This window comes from Symphalangus syndactylus, chromosome 10 (assembly GCF_028878055.3).
Source record: "Symphalangus syndactylus isolate Jambi chromosome 10, NHGRI_mSymSyn1-v2.1_pri, whole genome shotgun sequence".
Classification (NCBI taxonomy): domain Eukaryota; kingdom Metazoa; phylum Chordata; class Mammalia; order Primates; family Hylobatidae; genus Symphalangus; species Symphalangus syndactylus.
The window spans coordinates 47,358,487-47,376,287 of record NC_072432.2 but is presented as its reverse complement, the minus strand read 5'-3'; the positions used below and the strand labels follow the sequence as shown (position 1 = coordinate 47,376,287).

General features: G+C 37.6%; 1 protein-coding gene across 4 annotated transcripts in view; it reads left to right on the top strand.

Annotated features, from left to right (window-relative positions):
* The window catches only part of CCSER1 (coiled-coil serine rich protein 1), a 1,484,089-nt gene that overhangs the window by 631,881 nt on the left and 834,407 nt on the right, over positions 1–17,801 (top strand). Inside the window, exon 8 of one of the 4 annotated variants that reach the window (XM_055296999.2) lies at positions 4,195–5,758. The exons of the other annotated variants lie outside the window; for them this stretch is intronic. Within the exon in view, the coding sequence (XP_055152974.1) occupies positions 4,195–4,218 (24 nt within the window). The 3' untranslated portion in view covers positions 4,219–5,758. Of the gene's footprint in view, positions 1–4,194; positions 5,759–17,801 lie in introns of those variants that run through there. 4 annotated transcript variants of the gene reach the window in all.

The following is a 17,801-nucleotide window of genomic DNA, read 5'->3' as shown; positions in this document are numbered from 1 at the left end:
GTAAGTCTGTAATACACTGGCAAATCTTACTTTTTGTTTTGACAAAGTGAGTAGATCACCTCATAGTTACTAAGAGACAAGGGAGATGTGTTGCTGAACAGAAGAATTTTGAATTTAAGTCTTTTGGTTAAAAGAGGAAAGTTTCTTGAAACTTATCTCAAAGATAATCGAAAATTACACAAAAATCTTAAGAAAATGTTCACAGCTCAAACCGACCTTGTTTTGAACACAAATCCTTATTTGAAAAAGTCTTGCTCCAATTAGTAGACTTAATTAATGCCACCTATTATAAGCTAGCTGTCTATTGAATAAACTTTGGTAATAGACTTTAATGTTAATAGGAAACATGACTTATCATCATAATATCCAACATTTGCTTAATGCTTAATAACTAATGTTTGTTAAATGCTTGGAAGTCAGGCACTCCTAAATTCTTTATATGTATTAACACATGTTAGTGTTCACCATATAGGTTAATGTTTACAACAACCTTATTAGATAAGCACTAATATTTTCCCCATTTTACAAATGAGGAAACTGAAGTGCCAAGAGATTTGAGCAATTTGAGAAAGGTCAAACAGCTGGTAAATGACAAAGTTTTAAAAATTCTATAAGTACCCAATACTCTATGCATTTCTCTCTCTTATTGTTTCCTATCTCACCATCCCCAGTAATCCTTAGTTAACTTCATCCTCTCCATTCTCAACCATAAGCTTATATCTTTCAACATTATATTCGTAGTATCTGGCACAAGATAGGCACTCAGAAGGTATTTGTTGAAATTTGTATGAATGATTAATTAATCAATGAATCTGTGCTATAAAACAGACAACTTAAAAATGCCTCTAAGTGCCGGGCGCGGTGGCTCATGCCTGTAATCCCAGCACTTTGGGAGGCTGAGGTGGGTGGATCACCTGAGGTCAGGAGTTTGAGACCAGCCCAGCCAACATGGTGAAACCCCATCTCCACTAAAAATGCAAAAATCAGCCAGGTGTGGTGGTGGGCGCCTGTAATCCCAGCTACTCGTGGGGCTGAGGCAGGAGAATTGCTTCAACCCTGGAGACAGAGGTTTGCTGTAAGCCAAGGTAGTGCCATTGCACTCCAGCCTGGGCTACAGAGTGACTCCATCTCAGAAAAAAAAAACAAAAAAACCCTCTAAGCATAACTTATTGGACTTTAAGACCTCACACTTAGTACTTCCTATTCCTTGACTTAGTTTTCCTCTGATCATCTGTTACTAATCATGGATGATTTGAAAACTGTGCTTTCATGAATACTAGAAAACTGTGCTTTCAAGTCAGAATGTACAGGTTCAAATGAATATGCCATCACTTATCTCCATCTATATACTTAACTGCGTGACTTTGAAAAATGTATTTAACTTTCTCAGTTTCAGTTTTATTATCCATACAATATAGATACTAATATCTATTGTATATAGCCATCAGGATTGTTGTATTAACTACTTTAAACACATTAAAGTGTGTTTAAAACCACCAAGAATTCTCAGCGTATTGTATATGTGTTATGAGGCAATATAACATCATATTGAAATAGCTAGAAATTAAAGCCAAACAGACCAACTATTGCTGAAGAGTTCTGGGAGATTTGGTACAATGTTTACACATCTAAAGCATTAATTTCTCAATGCTTAATCACAAAATACAAGTTCCTAACTCAGGGCAATTGTAAGGGCTAAATTTGATAATATGTTCAGAGTGCCTGGCATACAGTTAAAACCAAATAAATATTAGTTGATCTTGTTTGTCATAGTATTCCTTTTCAAAAAAATGTTTTCTTATTCATTTGGTTTAATATCTGGGGAAATAAAAGACTCAAGACTGAATACATTTCCGAGACTATTTTCCTGGAGTTCTCTCAAAAACATAACCACTATTTTTGCCTGTAACCAAATAACACAAATTGTATTATCTTGAACACTGTGCTGCTTAAAGCTATGATTGCAAGTAGTAGAAAATTTAGGGCTAACAAAAGCTAATTTGTTGAGTCTGTATTTTACACATCAGTGGCAATTGGAAGACTATGATAGGAGGAAGATTTAAACTCTATCCTTGAATTCACAACTCCCTAAGTAGAAAGAAATGCAATTCAAGCATTCAAAAAATATATTGGAGAAGATTAATTTGAAAATAGAATGTACATGAGTGCATGGATAGATGTATCTCTTGTTGGATTACTGCAAGTAAGCCTTGCTGTGAAAATATCTAAGAAGCAAAATTTATTGTGAATAAATTTCCCATTAAATGGCGGTATATTATTGGGAACGCATTTCTTAAAAAAAAACACAAAATGAAACCCATACACTGACATATTTTTTAAAAAAATCTATCATTCTGCAAACCAACACTTCAGAGATTACACATTTTTTCTATATCTTGCCATGTGCTTGCGGAGCGAACATTTTTTTGCAGTGAAGCAAATGAACTGCATGTGGGATACCATGTTTAAACTAGAAGGCACCCTACATCCCTCAAGATTCCCAATTCCTTAGAGATAAGGGATGGAGATTGTTGGTTGACTTAAAAAAAAAAACTCTTTATTAACTCTAACATTAAACCATATGAATTAATTTACCATGATGTATTTCAAAGCCAGATGTGTTGATAACTTGGTAAAAATTACTTTAGACAGTTTTTGAGCATTTTCCCAGAGTACTTAGGACCAAATCTATAATTCAGGGCCACTACTATCATCCTAGTTAAATATACTTTATCTCCTTCTTCTAATACTGTAATAGCCTCCTAGTTGGTATTCTCACTTCATCTCTTCCAACCTTAGCTGCTCGTCTTATTTCCCTCAATGGATCTTCCTTTCAGATTTATGCAAATATTATGTCATATCCCTGTTAAAAACCCTTTACTCTTTCATTCATTCTCTGTATTCTTAAGATAAATTCTCAGAAGCACAAATGATATGACTTATTTTCTAGTATTTCAGGTGCCATTCAATCCAATTGTGCTTTGATATTTCATCTATACTAAATATCTTTTATTTCTTAGAAATTTCTGTGTTCTCTTTTACACATTCAGGTGTTTTCTTCCTCTTTCTCTGTGGTAAAATCTTACTCACGCTTCTGATTTCAAGGTATACATTACTTCTTAAAAAAAGACTGGTCTAGGTTTTCCTGGAATCTAATAATTATCTTACATAACACTCATCATACTTTAAAAAAAAAATCTGTGTCTTGTGCAATTTGAATCTGTCCCTAGCACCATTTTATGTGCTGCTGCATTCTCAGCTCTTTCTTTTCCCAATGGCTAGCATTTAACATTCACTTATTCCTAAATGCTTTACTGAATAAAAGTTAAAGTAATGGGTGTTACGAGTTCAAGCTCACACCAGACTTTCCTCAAGGGTTATGCATGTATCCTTACAATTTCAGATACTGCAGTAGTCACCTTGGTGATCCCCTCCCCACACAGACATTCTTCCTTGACACTGAGCCCACGAGCTGAAAAATACCTGATTTTTTTTGAAGCTATGGCTTAGACATGTGACCCAATCCTGGCCAATGGACCAGAGGAAAAAACTGGATGAAAAGGATACTTGTGAGGAGAAAATGTCTTTCCCCCTATTAAATACAGTTGACTGAGAACATGCTTTTTGGATCTGTATTTGCCTTCCAACAACTCTGAAGAATCAATCTGAAAACCAACGCCAATCCTTTGCAGATGGGTGAAAATAAAATATATGATATGTGGGCCTTTGATGATATTCTTGTGCTGCTGAATTAACCGAGCCTGGAACCACCTACCTCTAGTCATCTTGTTATATAGGATGATACATATAGGTTCTATTTCAGCCACTTATAAGTAGTTATCTTTTTATTTACTGTCAAAAGAACCCTCACTGATATAGATGCCCTCAGGACTTGACCCTCCCTGAGTTCCTCTTATGCAGTTAGGGTAATCATCTGTTGGAGTAGGGAAGCCTAGCTTATTTACTTCTCAGTGTGGACAAGTTTATCTTTAACTTGTATGCTCTCATTTTCCAAAAAGGAGATAGACCAGAATCCTAAAAAAGTAAGTATAAACATCGGTGTCCTTTTATGTTTCCCATCTAAATTATCTCTAAGAACACTTAAGGTTCATTGATGATCCCCAAAATAATTCAAGCAAAATGCTGAGTTGGTAGAAGTATAAGGACTGTTATTTATTTTTAGTGTTTTTACAGACCACATACCCCAGGGAATTCTGAAAACCTGACCAATATCAATTGAAGATTGGGGTTCAGGAAGCCTAGATGATCCACCATGACTTATTCAAAAGTTGAAGATGAAAGGAAAGAGTAAAGACTTTTTCCATCCAGTTTTCTAGTCTGAAAGAAAAAGAAATAGGCAAAGGACAGTAGGCTTTTCTATATCATTGTATTCATTCAAATGATTCTCTTAAAATAATAATGAACTAGGGAGGCTCTGTAAGCAAGAAAAATGGTCAGGAAGCCTCCTTGCTCCAAGAATACTCGCTTTTTACTTTATTAACATGGTTTGTAAAGGTAAACTAAATTGACTGAAGTATCAATGTTTCTTTATATGTGTGATCTTTTAGACACCATAAATTCTCAGTGTATTAGGCTGTTCTTCCATGGCTCTAAAGAAATACCTGAGACTAGGTGATTTATAAGAAAAGGGGTATAATTGGCCCACAGTTCTGCAGACTCTACAGGAAGCATAATAGCATGTGCTTCTGGGGAGGCCTCAGGAAGCTTCCAATCATGGCGGAAGGCGAAGGGAAAGCAGGCACATTGCATGGTGAGAACAGGAACAAGAACAAGGAAAGGTGGCTGGGAGGTGCCACACAATTTTAAATTACCAGATCTCACAAGAACTCACTATCAGGAAGACAGCACCAAGCCATGAGGGATCCACCTTCATGATCCAAACACCTCCCACCAGGCCCCACCTCCAGCATTGGGGATCACAATTTGACATGAGATTTGAGCAGAGACAAATATCCAAACTCTATCACTCAGAATCTAGAATAGAAAGAGTATGCCTCATGACACTTTTATTCTCTACAGAAACAGACACTGTGCTGAGCTCAAAAAATAGTGATTCATCAAATATGAATGTGCAAACCTCTTTTGTACTGTATCTGTGGAATCCTGGTTACTGGGGCTTTAAGCCCCTGTCCCATAAAATCTCTGTAATACTAACCTAACTCATGGCATTTCTTTAAAATCTAATTTAATGAAATGATGGACATAAGGCCCATGGAACTGAGTGTGTAATCTTCTCTTATTTGATTAGATGTTAAACTTGAAAAACTTTTTTTTGATAAAATATGAAATACATAAATAAGTTAAATTGTTGTGACTTTCCTTGTAAGATTAAAAACAATAATGTGTTTTTAATACTTTTTTTCTGTGTTCTCTTGAAAGTACCTTTACATGTATTAAGCAATCTTGGCTTTAGATATTAGGGACAATAAAAATTTCTGCAATTTTCCCAGTTTTATATAGCCATTGTTTGCAAGTATGAAATCCTGTCTTTTGTTACTGAAATATTATCTTTTATTTTGGCTTTTTTGATAACTTTTATGTTTGCCTTGAGCAAGTCACTTATCTTTTCTATTTTTATTTTCTATTTCAGTTTATTTATGAAAGACAGTAATAATGATTGTGATGTACCTTACAAAAAAAGATAAAATCGTATTGAAAAGACTGCTGAATATGAACGCAGTGTATTAAATGCCAGATATAGGAACAAAAATAAAATGAAGAACATTTCTATTATAAAGTATTTTCCTAAATAGTTTTAGTACTGTGAAAGGCAGTAAAATTATTTCCTGGTAAACACTTTCTTGAGTATTCAAGGATTAATTGTCCGGGATAAGAAAGAATCCAGAGTCTTGATTATATTGCCTATTTCCTGGTCGGCCTTCACTGAATAGTTAATTAGAATACCACCAGGAGGCGTCTTCTTAGGTCATAGATGGAATATATTTGTGGGCAAAAAATATTTTTCCTTAAGGAATTTGTAGACTAATCTAAGGAAATAAAAATCAATTTTAACTTCAAATTTCAGCCTAATTAGAAGATAGTAGATCACTCACACATTCATTCATTCATTCAATTAATATTTATTGAACTCCTTCTCTGTCAAAGTTATTGGACTAGATGATTTGAGATGTACAATGACAAAATATGACTTCTATCCTCAGATCTTATCGTTAATAGGGAAGTGAAGAAATATATATAAAAAACTCTATTAAGGCTTTTATAGTGGGTGTTGAAACAAAGGCAGGGAAAGCAGTTATGAATATTTCTAACCAGATATAAAGGCAGTGGCAATAGGAATCGAAGGAAGTGAATGAATTAAAATAATTTTCGGTGAAAAAGGGGATTGTTTGTCAGCTGGATATGGGATGTTGGGAGAAGGTGAGAAGTCAAGGACAGGGATTTTTTTTTTTTTTTTTTTTTTTTGAGTCAGAGTCTTGCCCTGTCGCCCAGGCTGGAGTGCAGTGGCGCAATCTTGGCTCACTGCAAGCTGCATCTCCCGGGTTCACGCCATTCTCCTGCCTCAGCCTTCCGAGTAGCTGGGACTACAGGCACCAGCCATCACGCCCGGCCAATTTTTCTGTTTTTAGTAGAGACGGGGTTTCACCGTGTTAGCCAGGATGGTCTCAATCTCCTGACCTTGTGATCCGCCCTCCTCGGCTTCCCGAAGTGCGTTTTGAGACGGAGTCTCGCTCTGCAGCGCAGGCTGGAGTGCAGTGGTGCAATTTTGGCTCACTGCAACACTGTAACCTCTGCCTCCCGGGTTCAAGCAATTCTCCTGCCTCAGCCTCCCGAATAGCTAGGATTACGGGCATAGGCCACCATGCCTGGCTAATTTTTCTATTTTTAGTAGAGATGGGGTTTCACCATATTGGCCAGGCTGGGGGATTTCTGGTTTCTTCTCTAAAAGCTAAAAAGCTTGGAAAGCATTACTCCTTCCAAGCTTATTTATTCCTTAAAATAAGAAAAAGTTGAACAAACTGAAAGTCAACAATATTTCTTGGGCTCATCAGATAAATTAGAACATAAAACTGTTACTCCCAAATCTAGAAAGGCAGGCAATTGTAGAGAAAAGCAGCTAAGATCTGTTTAACTGCAGCAGAAGTCACTGAAACCATAAACTGGTAGGGACACTGAAATGGTAATTCCGATGAAGATCTGACTGAACACTGAGTGTGGACTAGCTTGAGAATAAGAAACTCCTGGGGATCACATTCTTAGGTGAAAGGGGCCGGGCGGAGACCAAACTACACCAGTCGCGGTCAAGAGATCTTTATTGGAGGTATCGAGCAGAGAAGGAAGAGAAGAGAGAGAGGGCTGCTGGTGTGCTGGGTTTTATATCCCTTGGGCCTACGTGGATTGGGCTAGGGGCGGGCCCAAGGGAAGGCGGGAGATGCTTCTTTCTGATTGGCCCTCCTTTGGCGGGTTCAGACAGTGCCCGGTCAAGGAGGGGAGAAGAACCTGGAACCGGCCCCATCTTAAGGTACAGCTCCATTTTAAGGTACCCTATGTTACCTAACATTAGGGAATCCCGCATACTTTCATGACTCTCACCTCTAGGGATCCCATCAGGTTCTCACGGTAAGGAACTAAGAAAAATCACCCTTTGTCTTTGTCAGGGATGGGGAAAAGTAACCATCTGAAATATGCCTAGAAAATTCTCTATACATAAGCCTCTTCCAAGGAGAAAAAACTTTACCAATCAAATATTTATCTCACCAAGGAGAAAGAGTTCTTACTCAATTCCAGGCCTCTCTAACCTTTCTGTCCACATTACATAGAAGAAATAAAACTGTGATGGTTAATTTTATAATATGTGCCAATTTAATACACTAAGAGAGACTTGTGAAGGACGCAGCCCAGGGATACAGGCCCACTTAAGACCAGCTGTAATTGTAAGATTATACAATGTTTTCCCTCCCCAACTTTTTAACACCACATTAACAGGACTCCAGTGTAATAAGTGAATTATAGCTGAGAGAGCTGGAAAGCACACGCTGCAACTTAGAAAAAAAAAAAAGAAAAAAAAATCTCGTTAATACAAGAATGAGAGTCAGGAAAAGTAGTCAGAATCACAGAATTTTTGTTGCTATTTGTTGTCATTACATTTATTTCTTGAAAGGTAAAATATTAAGCCAGTTTAAAGACTGAGATAAATAGGAGAGAATAAATAAGCTAAAAGTTACTCCAAATTAGAGGACTTTCCTTATATAGTAGCATTCTGAGTGAAGAAGTGCTCAACCTTGCCCATACAGTTCCTCATTTCATATGCACATGACTAGCCGAATAATTTTTGAAAAACCTGTCTTTTCCCCATCATCGTGGATAATGGAAAGTGTTCTCTATATGAAGACAATTTATAGCACACTGTGATTATAGTAATAAACAGCATACTAGTTATCATAAATGCATATGCTGATTTTATATATTTTGGTAATCATTCCTTTATTCAACTGATTTTCAATAACAGTGTGTTCCAAAAGTGAGGTTACCAGGATGAAAATGATGTGTTCTAATTCACATCTGTAGTTGGTTTTGATAAGCCTGGAGCTGTGGAATGAGAAGGAGTGGGAGGGGACTATAAATCCTTGAAATGCTTCCCAGATGATTTAGAAAAAGTCTACTTCCACACCCTACTGAAAACTACCTGTCTGGTTTGTTATGCATATACCTCAGTATCCATATATTTCACTACATTTGACCCTTGAACAAAAACGGAGATAGAGGCACCAACCCCTATGCAGTTGAAAATCCATGTATAACTTTTGATCCCCCTCAACCTTAACTACTCACAGTCTACTGTTGACTAGAAGTCTTACTGATAACATAAACACTGTTGATTAACGTGTATTTTGTTTATGTATTATATACTGTATTCTTAAAGTAAGCTAGAGAAAAGAAAATGTTTTTAAGGACATCATAAGAAAGAGAAAATATATATTATACATTAAGTGGAAGTAGATTATCATAAACATCTTTATCTTCATCCTCGTCACATTGAGTGGGCTGAGGAGGAACAGGAAGATGAAGGGTTGGTCTTGCTTTCTCAGGGGTGGAAGAGGCAGGAGAATATTCACTTATAAGTGGATCCACACAGTTCAAACCTGTACATCATTATTTTTGAGATGGAGTCTCACTCTCTCACTCAAGCTGGAGTGCAGTGGCATGATCTCAGCTCACTGCAACCTCTGCCTCCAGGGCTCAAGGGATCCTCCCATCTCAGCCTCCCAAGTATCTGGGACTGCAGGCATGTACCACCATGCCCAGCTAATTTTTGTATTTTTTAATGGAAATGGGGTTTCACCATGTTGTCCAGGCTGGTCTGGAACTCCTGGGCTCAAGCAATTCACCCTCCTTAGGCTCCCAAATTACAGGCATGAGCCACCACTCCCAGCCCAAACCTGAACATTAAGGGTCAACTGTATATAGTTTTCTTGTTATTATGTTATAATCCTGTGACTTGACTGGCTCTCTTTTTAAGATGCTAGATGTTGTGCAGCTGGATAAAGTTCAAGTGGCAATGGAAGAACAGGAATCATATTTACATTGATAAAGTGAATAGAAAAGTCTATTACTTTCAAGATAATATAATACCATTAAAGTGCAAATCTCTCAATGTGACAAGTTCTGAAAAATACAGTTTCTATGTTTGAGCAAAATAACTTGATGATTATTGACAGAAATAAGGTACCATTTACCTTTATAAAATGTTAGTTTCTAAATAAATCTCAATCCAATGCCATTTAAAACTATATGTTTAATTTGTATGTTTTCATAAGTTGTCAAATTTTTTTTACAATGTTCACATTTTAGTAGATTTACAGTAACATCTTTTTGAACTGTGGCTGTGTTTTTTAACTTAATGAACAAAATGTGTATTGCTTTTCTACTTGTAAAGTGTTATTAATATCCAAAAGATTAACAAATGCCATTTTTTCTGCAATTGCTTGTTATTTAAGCTTCTTCATCAACATTTGTTATGTAGCAAATACTCATACAGTTTGCATTTTGTGGAGCTGAGAGGTACTTATGTAAAATTGTTTCCAAGCTTTACCTTCTCCCTATTCTCTAAAACAAATTTCTGGTCTGGTTGACTTCAATTCTTTTACTTTGTAGCTACAGTCTGAATGGGGCTGAGGGGGATTCTTCTTTGTTAGATACTTTTTCAAGGGCTTTCATAATGCAGAATCAAAAGGAAAGCTGGGCAGATAGAAAGACGATGGCTCCTAAGCAATGTTCTGTAGGGCACATGGAAGAGCAACTAAAGTGATTCAGGGAAACTGATAGAGGAGAAAAGGGCAATATTAAAAACTACTGTGGTGAGCTATATGTTCCAATAATGATGTTCAAGATATACAAATGAAGATCTTTGGTTGTTGTGAATTTTCTTTTTTTTTTTTTTTTTTCTTTTTTTTTTTTTTGAGACGGAGTCTCGCTGTATCGCCCAGGCTGGAGTGCAGTGGCACAATCTCGGCTCACTGCAAGCTCCGCCTCCCGGGTTCACACCATTCTCCTGCCTCAGCCTCTCCGAGTAGCTGGGACTACAGGTGCCCGCCACCACGCCCGGCTAATTTTTTGTATTTTTAGTAGAGACGGGGTTTCACTGTGGTCTCGATCTCCTGACCTCGTGATCCGCCCACCTCGGCCTCCCAAAGTGCTGGGATTACAAGCGTGAGCCACCGCGCCCGGCCGTGAATTTTCTTTTTTGGTCTGAATATTTTCTTTGGAACACGGTATTACTCAGAAACTATAACATGGTTCCAATAGGTTGTATGATTGATAAATATCTCTTAATAAATATTTTATTTCCCAGATAATGTATTTTTTCTAGTACATAGATCCTTTAATATTGTAATCATTTTACTCAAAGTTTACAAATTAAAAAAAATTAAATCACACATAAATCTAAAACTCTTGTAAAATAATTGTCATAATTTTGCATATTTTCAGGTTTTTCATTTAAAATTCCATTTACAAACAAAGCGTATTTTCCATTTACCACATGGACTTTTGTGTATAGAAAATCTCTCTGTTTTTCCTCTACTCTCATACCATAGCAATCAACAATGAAGACATCTGTGACCAAATGTGTCTGTATGGTGGGGGGGTTCCCCACACCGAGCAGCAGACACCAGCTGGGTGTCCTCCAGTGCAATTCTGATGCTATCTTCCTGAGGATACTGTCAGATACAACAGGTTGGGGGCTCATTCCCCAAGAGTCCTCTTCAGACATCAGGTGCAAGTCTGGCCCTCTGAACATCTGAGTGACCAGCTTCAAGCTGAGGTTTCTATACCCCCTTTTTGTGTTGGATTAACTTTCTGGAGTGGCTCACAGAACTCAGGGAATCACTAACTTAATTTACCAGTTTACTATAAAGAATATTCCAAAGGATTCAGATGAAGTGACCATAGGGTGAGGTATGGGGGAAGGGACACAGACCTTCCTTGCCCACCCTGGGCACACCTCCGTCTAGGAACTCTACACCTTTGTTCAGATATCCTAAAGCTCTTCGAACTTAGTTCTCTTCGATTTTTATGGAAGCATTCCTTCTTCCAGGATGTGAGGTTGGACCCTCTCAGGGGAAGGACTTAACACAATTAGAAAAACAGGGGAAGATTAGAGTCCTGCCCCAAGAAAGAAAGGAGAGAGATTCTGTTTCCTGAGGCCTTTCCCTGAGATCTAATGCACCCATTATAACAAAAGACAGTAGCAAAGGCCACGGAGTTATGAGCCAGGAACTGTGGATGAAAACCAATATATATTCAATCGTAACACTACAACTTTGTGACCATTTTTTTGAATGCATAATTTTCAGTGAATACATTTACTATCATTGAATAACAGTTTTTTAATTGTTGTTTACTTAGGTTGCTTTCAACATTTAGACATTACAATGCTGGGTATATGTCATGTGGCCTCTAGTTTTCAGTCTTCAAAGATGTTTTCTTTTAATTAATAAGGCACAGATGGAATGGAGATGGAGTATGTGTAGCAGGGTATTTATTCAAATTTTTTCCCATGTCTGGAGGTGATACTTCTCTTACAACTTGATTATGTGTGAAAAGGAATTTGAACAATTTTATGTCTCCATGAACTTCATCATGTACTGATTAGAGGTCAAAGTGAACTTGACCTTGATGAGATTGTCTAGACATTTTAACCGGCATTTTGACTGGCATTGTCTAGATATTTTGACTAGAAAGTGGTGACGCTTCCTAAATGTGGTTGGTGGCTGCTCAACTGTCTACAAGAAGTAGGGTCACGGCAGTAAGTTTTGCAGTTTATTTGAATGATTGGATGAGTATAGTGTGAAGGTTAAACTACTGCTACATACACTGCCTTAAGTAGGCAGCTGCTTATGAATCAAGTTGTGAATAAAATATGCACAGATAAGGGTACTTTATTTTTATAACAAAGAAGTAAAAGACCTATTACTATTATATTAGAAATGCTGGTAAGCCCATCAATTTCTAATATTACCCTATGTTAGAAATAAGAATAAGCACTTGGAGAGCTTTGAGGTGAAAGACTAAGGTAGAAAATGATCATGGGTTATGTACTCTATTTTTTTACATCCATTCTTCTTTTTCTTTGTTCATTTATCAGTTATTGAAAAATCAGATATCAACTCAATTACTTATATATGATCTATAAAATGTAGCCATTGAAAATTATGGGTGTATCTATGTATTAGTTTCCTAAGGCTGTCATAGAAAAAGTACTACAAACAAACTGAGTGGCTTAGACAATGGAAATCTATTGTCACAGTTCTAGAGGCTAGAATTCTGAGATGAAGGTGTTGGTAGGACCAAGCACCCTTTAAAGGTGCTAGGGAAGGATCTGTTCTGGACCTCAAGCATGGTATCTAGTAGTTTCTTGGTTTGTGATGGCATAACTCCAGTCTTCACATGGTGGTTCCCTGTAGGTGTCCTTTGTGTCCAAATTTCCCCTTTTTTGTAAGGAAACTAGTCATTATAAAAAGGCTCACTTCCCTCTAGTATTTTCTCTTTTTAACTAATTATGTCTGCAAAGACCTTATTTCCAAATAATATATCCTGACTTACCAGGAGTTAGGACTTCAACATAGGGGTTGGACAGGGGGCCGGGGAGAAACAATTCAATCATTAACAATCAAATACGTAGTTAAAGTTCATTAGAAAGGGGATCCTTTATCATTGACTCACTGTCAATAAAAGATTAGTTTATTTCTTTGGTTTACAGATAGTTCTTTGCCTAGTTATGTACTGAATCTCATTCTTTCTTAACACCCAAAAGATTTTCCTCCCCTAGGCATTCCTCTTTCCCAGGTATTTTTAAATCATTTGATCATTTTCATCAGTGTTTAAACTTGCTTAAGCTTTTCTACCTAACACATACACACACACACACACTATCTCAATCTTGTTAACGACTATTCTGTTCACAAGTTTATTGAAAGAAGCTTGTCTTCTGATAATTATGTAGTTAGTCGCTCACTACTTTTTTCTTTCAGGTTATTTCTGAACTCTCTGAAATCTGGATTCTGCTTCCAAAACACCATCCAGAGCAGCTTTGATAACGTCAACAGTGACTTACTTTTCTAATAAGCCTGGTGAAAACTATTCAGTCTTACTTTATTTCCTCTCTGTTATATCTAACATAATTGATCTCACTCTCCCTCTTAAATTTGTTTGCTCCCAAAGCTATTGTGACACCATGATTAATTTTTTTCTTTTGTTTGTTTTCATTTTTCTTCACAATCACTTTTTTGTTTTTCAACTATTTATTTTCTACTACATGAATATCCTAGTGATTCTCAAATCTCCATTTTCTGATCAGATATTTCTCTTTTGAGCTCATACTCACATAGCCAATGTCTACTGATATGGTTTGGCTCTGTCCCCACCCAAATCTTATCTTGAATTTTAACTCCCATAATTCCCATGTGTCTTTGGAAGAACTCGGTGGGAGGTAATTGAATCATGGGGGCACATCTTTCCTGTGCTGTTCTTGTGAGAGTGAATAAGTCTCATGAGATCTGACAGTTTTAAAAAAGGGGAGTTTACCTGCACAAGCTCTTTCTTCTTGCCTGCTGCCTTTCATGTAAGACGTGACTTGCTCCTCCTTGCCTTGCACCACGATTATGAGGCCTCCCCAGCGCCATGTGGAACTGTAAGCCCATTAAACTTCTTTTACTTCCTAGTCTTGAGTATGTCTTTACCAGCAGCGTGAAAATGGACTAATACACCTACTATATTTCTTCGGCAGGATTTTATAAGCAACATTTCAATTGAACTCATTATATTTTTTACCCTAAAATTCCACCTGAAATTTTATTTGCTCTCAACAGGAGTGAGCAGTACTTCCATTCTACTAGTATACATGCCAAAACATAAAGTTATTCTTGACTCTCCCTTCTCATTTGCCTCTCTCTGCTCCACCCATATCTGTAGACTCCATCTTCTAAGTAGCTTTCAAATTCACCTCCATAGCCCATCTTAGTTTAAATCTTAATTATTTCCTGTGTGAATTATTAAAATAACCTTTTAACAGTCTTTAGTCTTGGTCCTATGCAGCCTTTTCTTTATATTATCCTCAGCAAACTACTGCAGGAGTACTTTATACTGTACCCAGAGTAAACTGCATAAATTTAAATATGATTATAATTTTCCATGATTAAAATTTATTATTGATATACCATAGCCTTCTGAATAAAACATAATTTATTGTTATGGAATAACAGACTATGATTTGGTTTCTTTTGGTTTCTCTTTGCCAAGGTATACCTCTCCACACTAGTATAGTAAAATACTTGTTCCCCAAACTCTTGCCTCAAGGAATTTTAATGTTCCTACCTTTGCTTAGAAAATACTTGGCTTTCTTTTATCTTTTACTAATTCCTTCTGACCATTGGGATTCTGGATACATTTTTTCCCCCCAGAATGCTTTCTCTGACTCTACTACCTTGGTCTATGTATTTGTTTTCTTTTGCTGTGAGGCAAATTACTACAAACTGGAACTTCCCAACAAGTTTCTCATCTCCATCTGAGACCATTTCAGCTTGCACTTCATTGTCCAGATCACTATCAGCATTTTGGTCAAAGTCATTCAACAAGTCTCTAGGAAGTCTCAAACTTTCCCATATCCTCCTGTCTTCTGAGCCCTCCAAGTCTCTAGGAAATTCCAAAATTTCCCACATTTTCCTGTCTTCTTCTGAGGCCTCCAAACTGTTCTGACCTCTGCCTGTTACCCACTTCCAAAGTCACTTCCACATTTTCAGGTATCTTTATAGCAGCACCCCACTCTCTGCAGTACAAATGTACCGTATTAGTCTGCTCTCATGCTGCTATGAAGAAGTACTCAAGATTCAGTAATTTATAAAGAAAGGAGATTTAATTGATCCACAGTTCTGCATTGCTGTGGGGGGCTTATGGAACTTACAGGCATGGCAGAAGGCACCTCTTCACAGGGCAGCAGGAGAGAGAATGAGTGTTGAGCAAAGGGGGATGCCCCTTATAAAACCATGAAATCTCATGACGACTTACTATCATGAGGATACCATGGGGGGAAACTGTCCCCATGATTCAATTACCTCCCGCTGGATCCTTCCCATGGCATGTGGGGATTAAGGGAACTACAATTCAAGATGAGATTTGGGTGAGGACACAGCTAAACCACAGCAGTGGGTAAAATGCCATCAAACAACATTGCATGCTGCAGAGTAATCTTTTGTGAAGAGTCAACAAATGTGGTAAACTTCATTCTCTTACTTTAAGAAATTGCCACAGCCACCCCAGCCTTCAATAACCATCACCCTGATCAGTCAGCAGCCATCAACATTGAGGCAAGACCCTCCACCAACAGAAAGAGTACAACTCTTTGAAGTCTCAGATGATTATTATTTTTAATAACATATTTTTAAATAAAGATACACACTTTTAGCTGGGCGCAGTGGCTCACGCGTGTAATCCCAGCACTTTGGGAGGCCAAGGCAGGTGGATCACGAGGTCAGGAGATCAAGACCATCCTGGCTAACACAGTGAAACACCATCTCTACTAAAAATACAAAAAAATAGCCAGCTGCTCGGGAGGCTGAGGCAGGAGAATGGCTTGAACCCGGGAGGTGGAGCTTGCAGTGAGCCGAGATCGCGGCACTGCACTCCAGCCTGGGCTACACAGTGAGACTCTGTCTCAAAACACACACACACACAAAAAAAAAAAAACAAAAAAAAAAACACACATTTATAAGATGTAATGCTATTGAATGCTTAATAGGCTAAAGGGCTAAAGTATAGGCTAAATGTAAGTTTTAAATGCACTGGGAAACCCCAAAATTCATCAAAATAAAACAGTTTATTGTGATATTTACTTGATTGCAGTTGCCTTGAACCAGTCCCACAGTATCTCAGAGGTATGCCCATATATAGTATTGGTTTATGTTGTATAGCTATAATCTGTAGCTTCATCTAATGTTCATTGCCTTCTTGCAGTTCAGTTTTTTGACTTTGCAGAATCCCTGATACCAGTATTTAAGGTGAGTCATATTATCTGTAATCCCTGCACAGCACAATGTTGACATCACTGCTTTTTTTCTCTTGAAAATTTTATGTTGATGCCCAAGTCCATGAAACATTTCTGAAGCATTACTTATTTTTGTATTCTTCTTCATTGTCACTATTCAGCACCCCATAAAAAAGGGTACTATGTATATTTTAGGATCTGCCAGTATTAGGAAAGTCTTTTCTCTCTAGTTTTTACTCTCCTTTGTTATCATATAAAACCTGAAGGGCTTTACATTCTCTTTTTTATCTAAAAACTGCATGTGTATTCCCAAGCACTGCCCAATGTTATTCATGCTGTCCTTTCCCTATGTCTGAAATGTACAGGGCCCCAGAGATAGCTCAGCTTCTTTCTTCCAGAAGGATGGCAGAAGGGTGCCCACTACCTATAGCCAAGCCCTTGTCAGCACTGTGTCCTATGAGATTTAAAGATTCTTTTGATGGGTGACAGAATACATGGACACTCAGACAGATAAAAGGCAGAACTCTTTTGTTACTTACAGCTCAAAGGAAAGAAGGCTGCCCTGCAGGACCATGCGATAGGTTGCACGTGGGGACAGGATAGCAGCAAGCTGGAGCTGAGGGTGGCAGCTTGTGCTAGGCAGGCAAGGTGGGGAATGCCTAGTTGAACAGATTTCCTGTGGATAGACTAATTTAGATACTTCCAAGGGCTCTGGGGAATAGGGGCTGTCCCTAGTTGCCTGGTACTTGGCTTGGTGGATGGAGTAAAGGGGAGTGCTGATAGGGCTGGTACCTGGAGTGTGAGGGCCTGATAAGGGAAGTGTTTGGAGTGCAGATGTTTCAGCTGATAAAGAAGGGGTAATAACTGGACTCTGGCCAGGCCTCAAAACTGGGTCAAGACAGCATTTAAAAAATAAAAACAAAACAAAACAAAAACTGTGTTACACACTTCTAGAAGGTAATGAAGATGTGTTTGATGTCTTTGAATACCTTTTTTCTACCAAGAAAGTAAGTTCATAGTGATGTTCAAACATAATTTCTTACTTTTTTTTTCTTTTTTAAATTTAACTTTCATTTAAGTTCAAGGATACATGTGCAGGTTTGTTATGTAGGTAAACTTGTGTCATGGGCGTTTATGGTACAGATTATTTTGTCACCCAGGTATGAAGCCTAGTATTCATTAGTTAGTTTTCCTGATTCTTTCCCTCCTCCCACCCTTCAGCCTCCAATAGGCCCCAGTGTGTGTTGTTTCCCACTATGTATCCATGTGTTCTTATCATTTA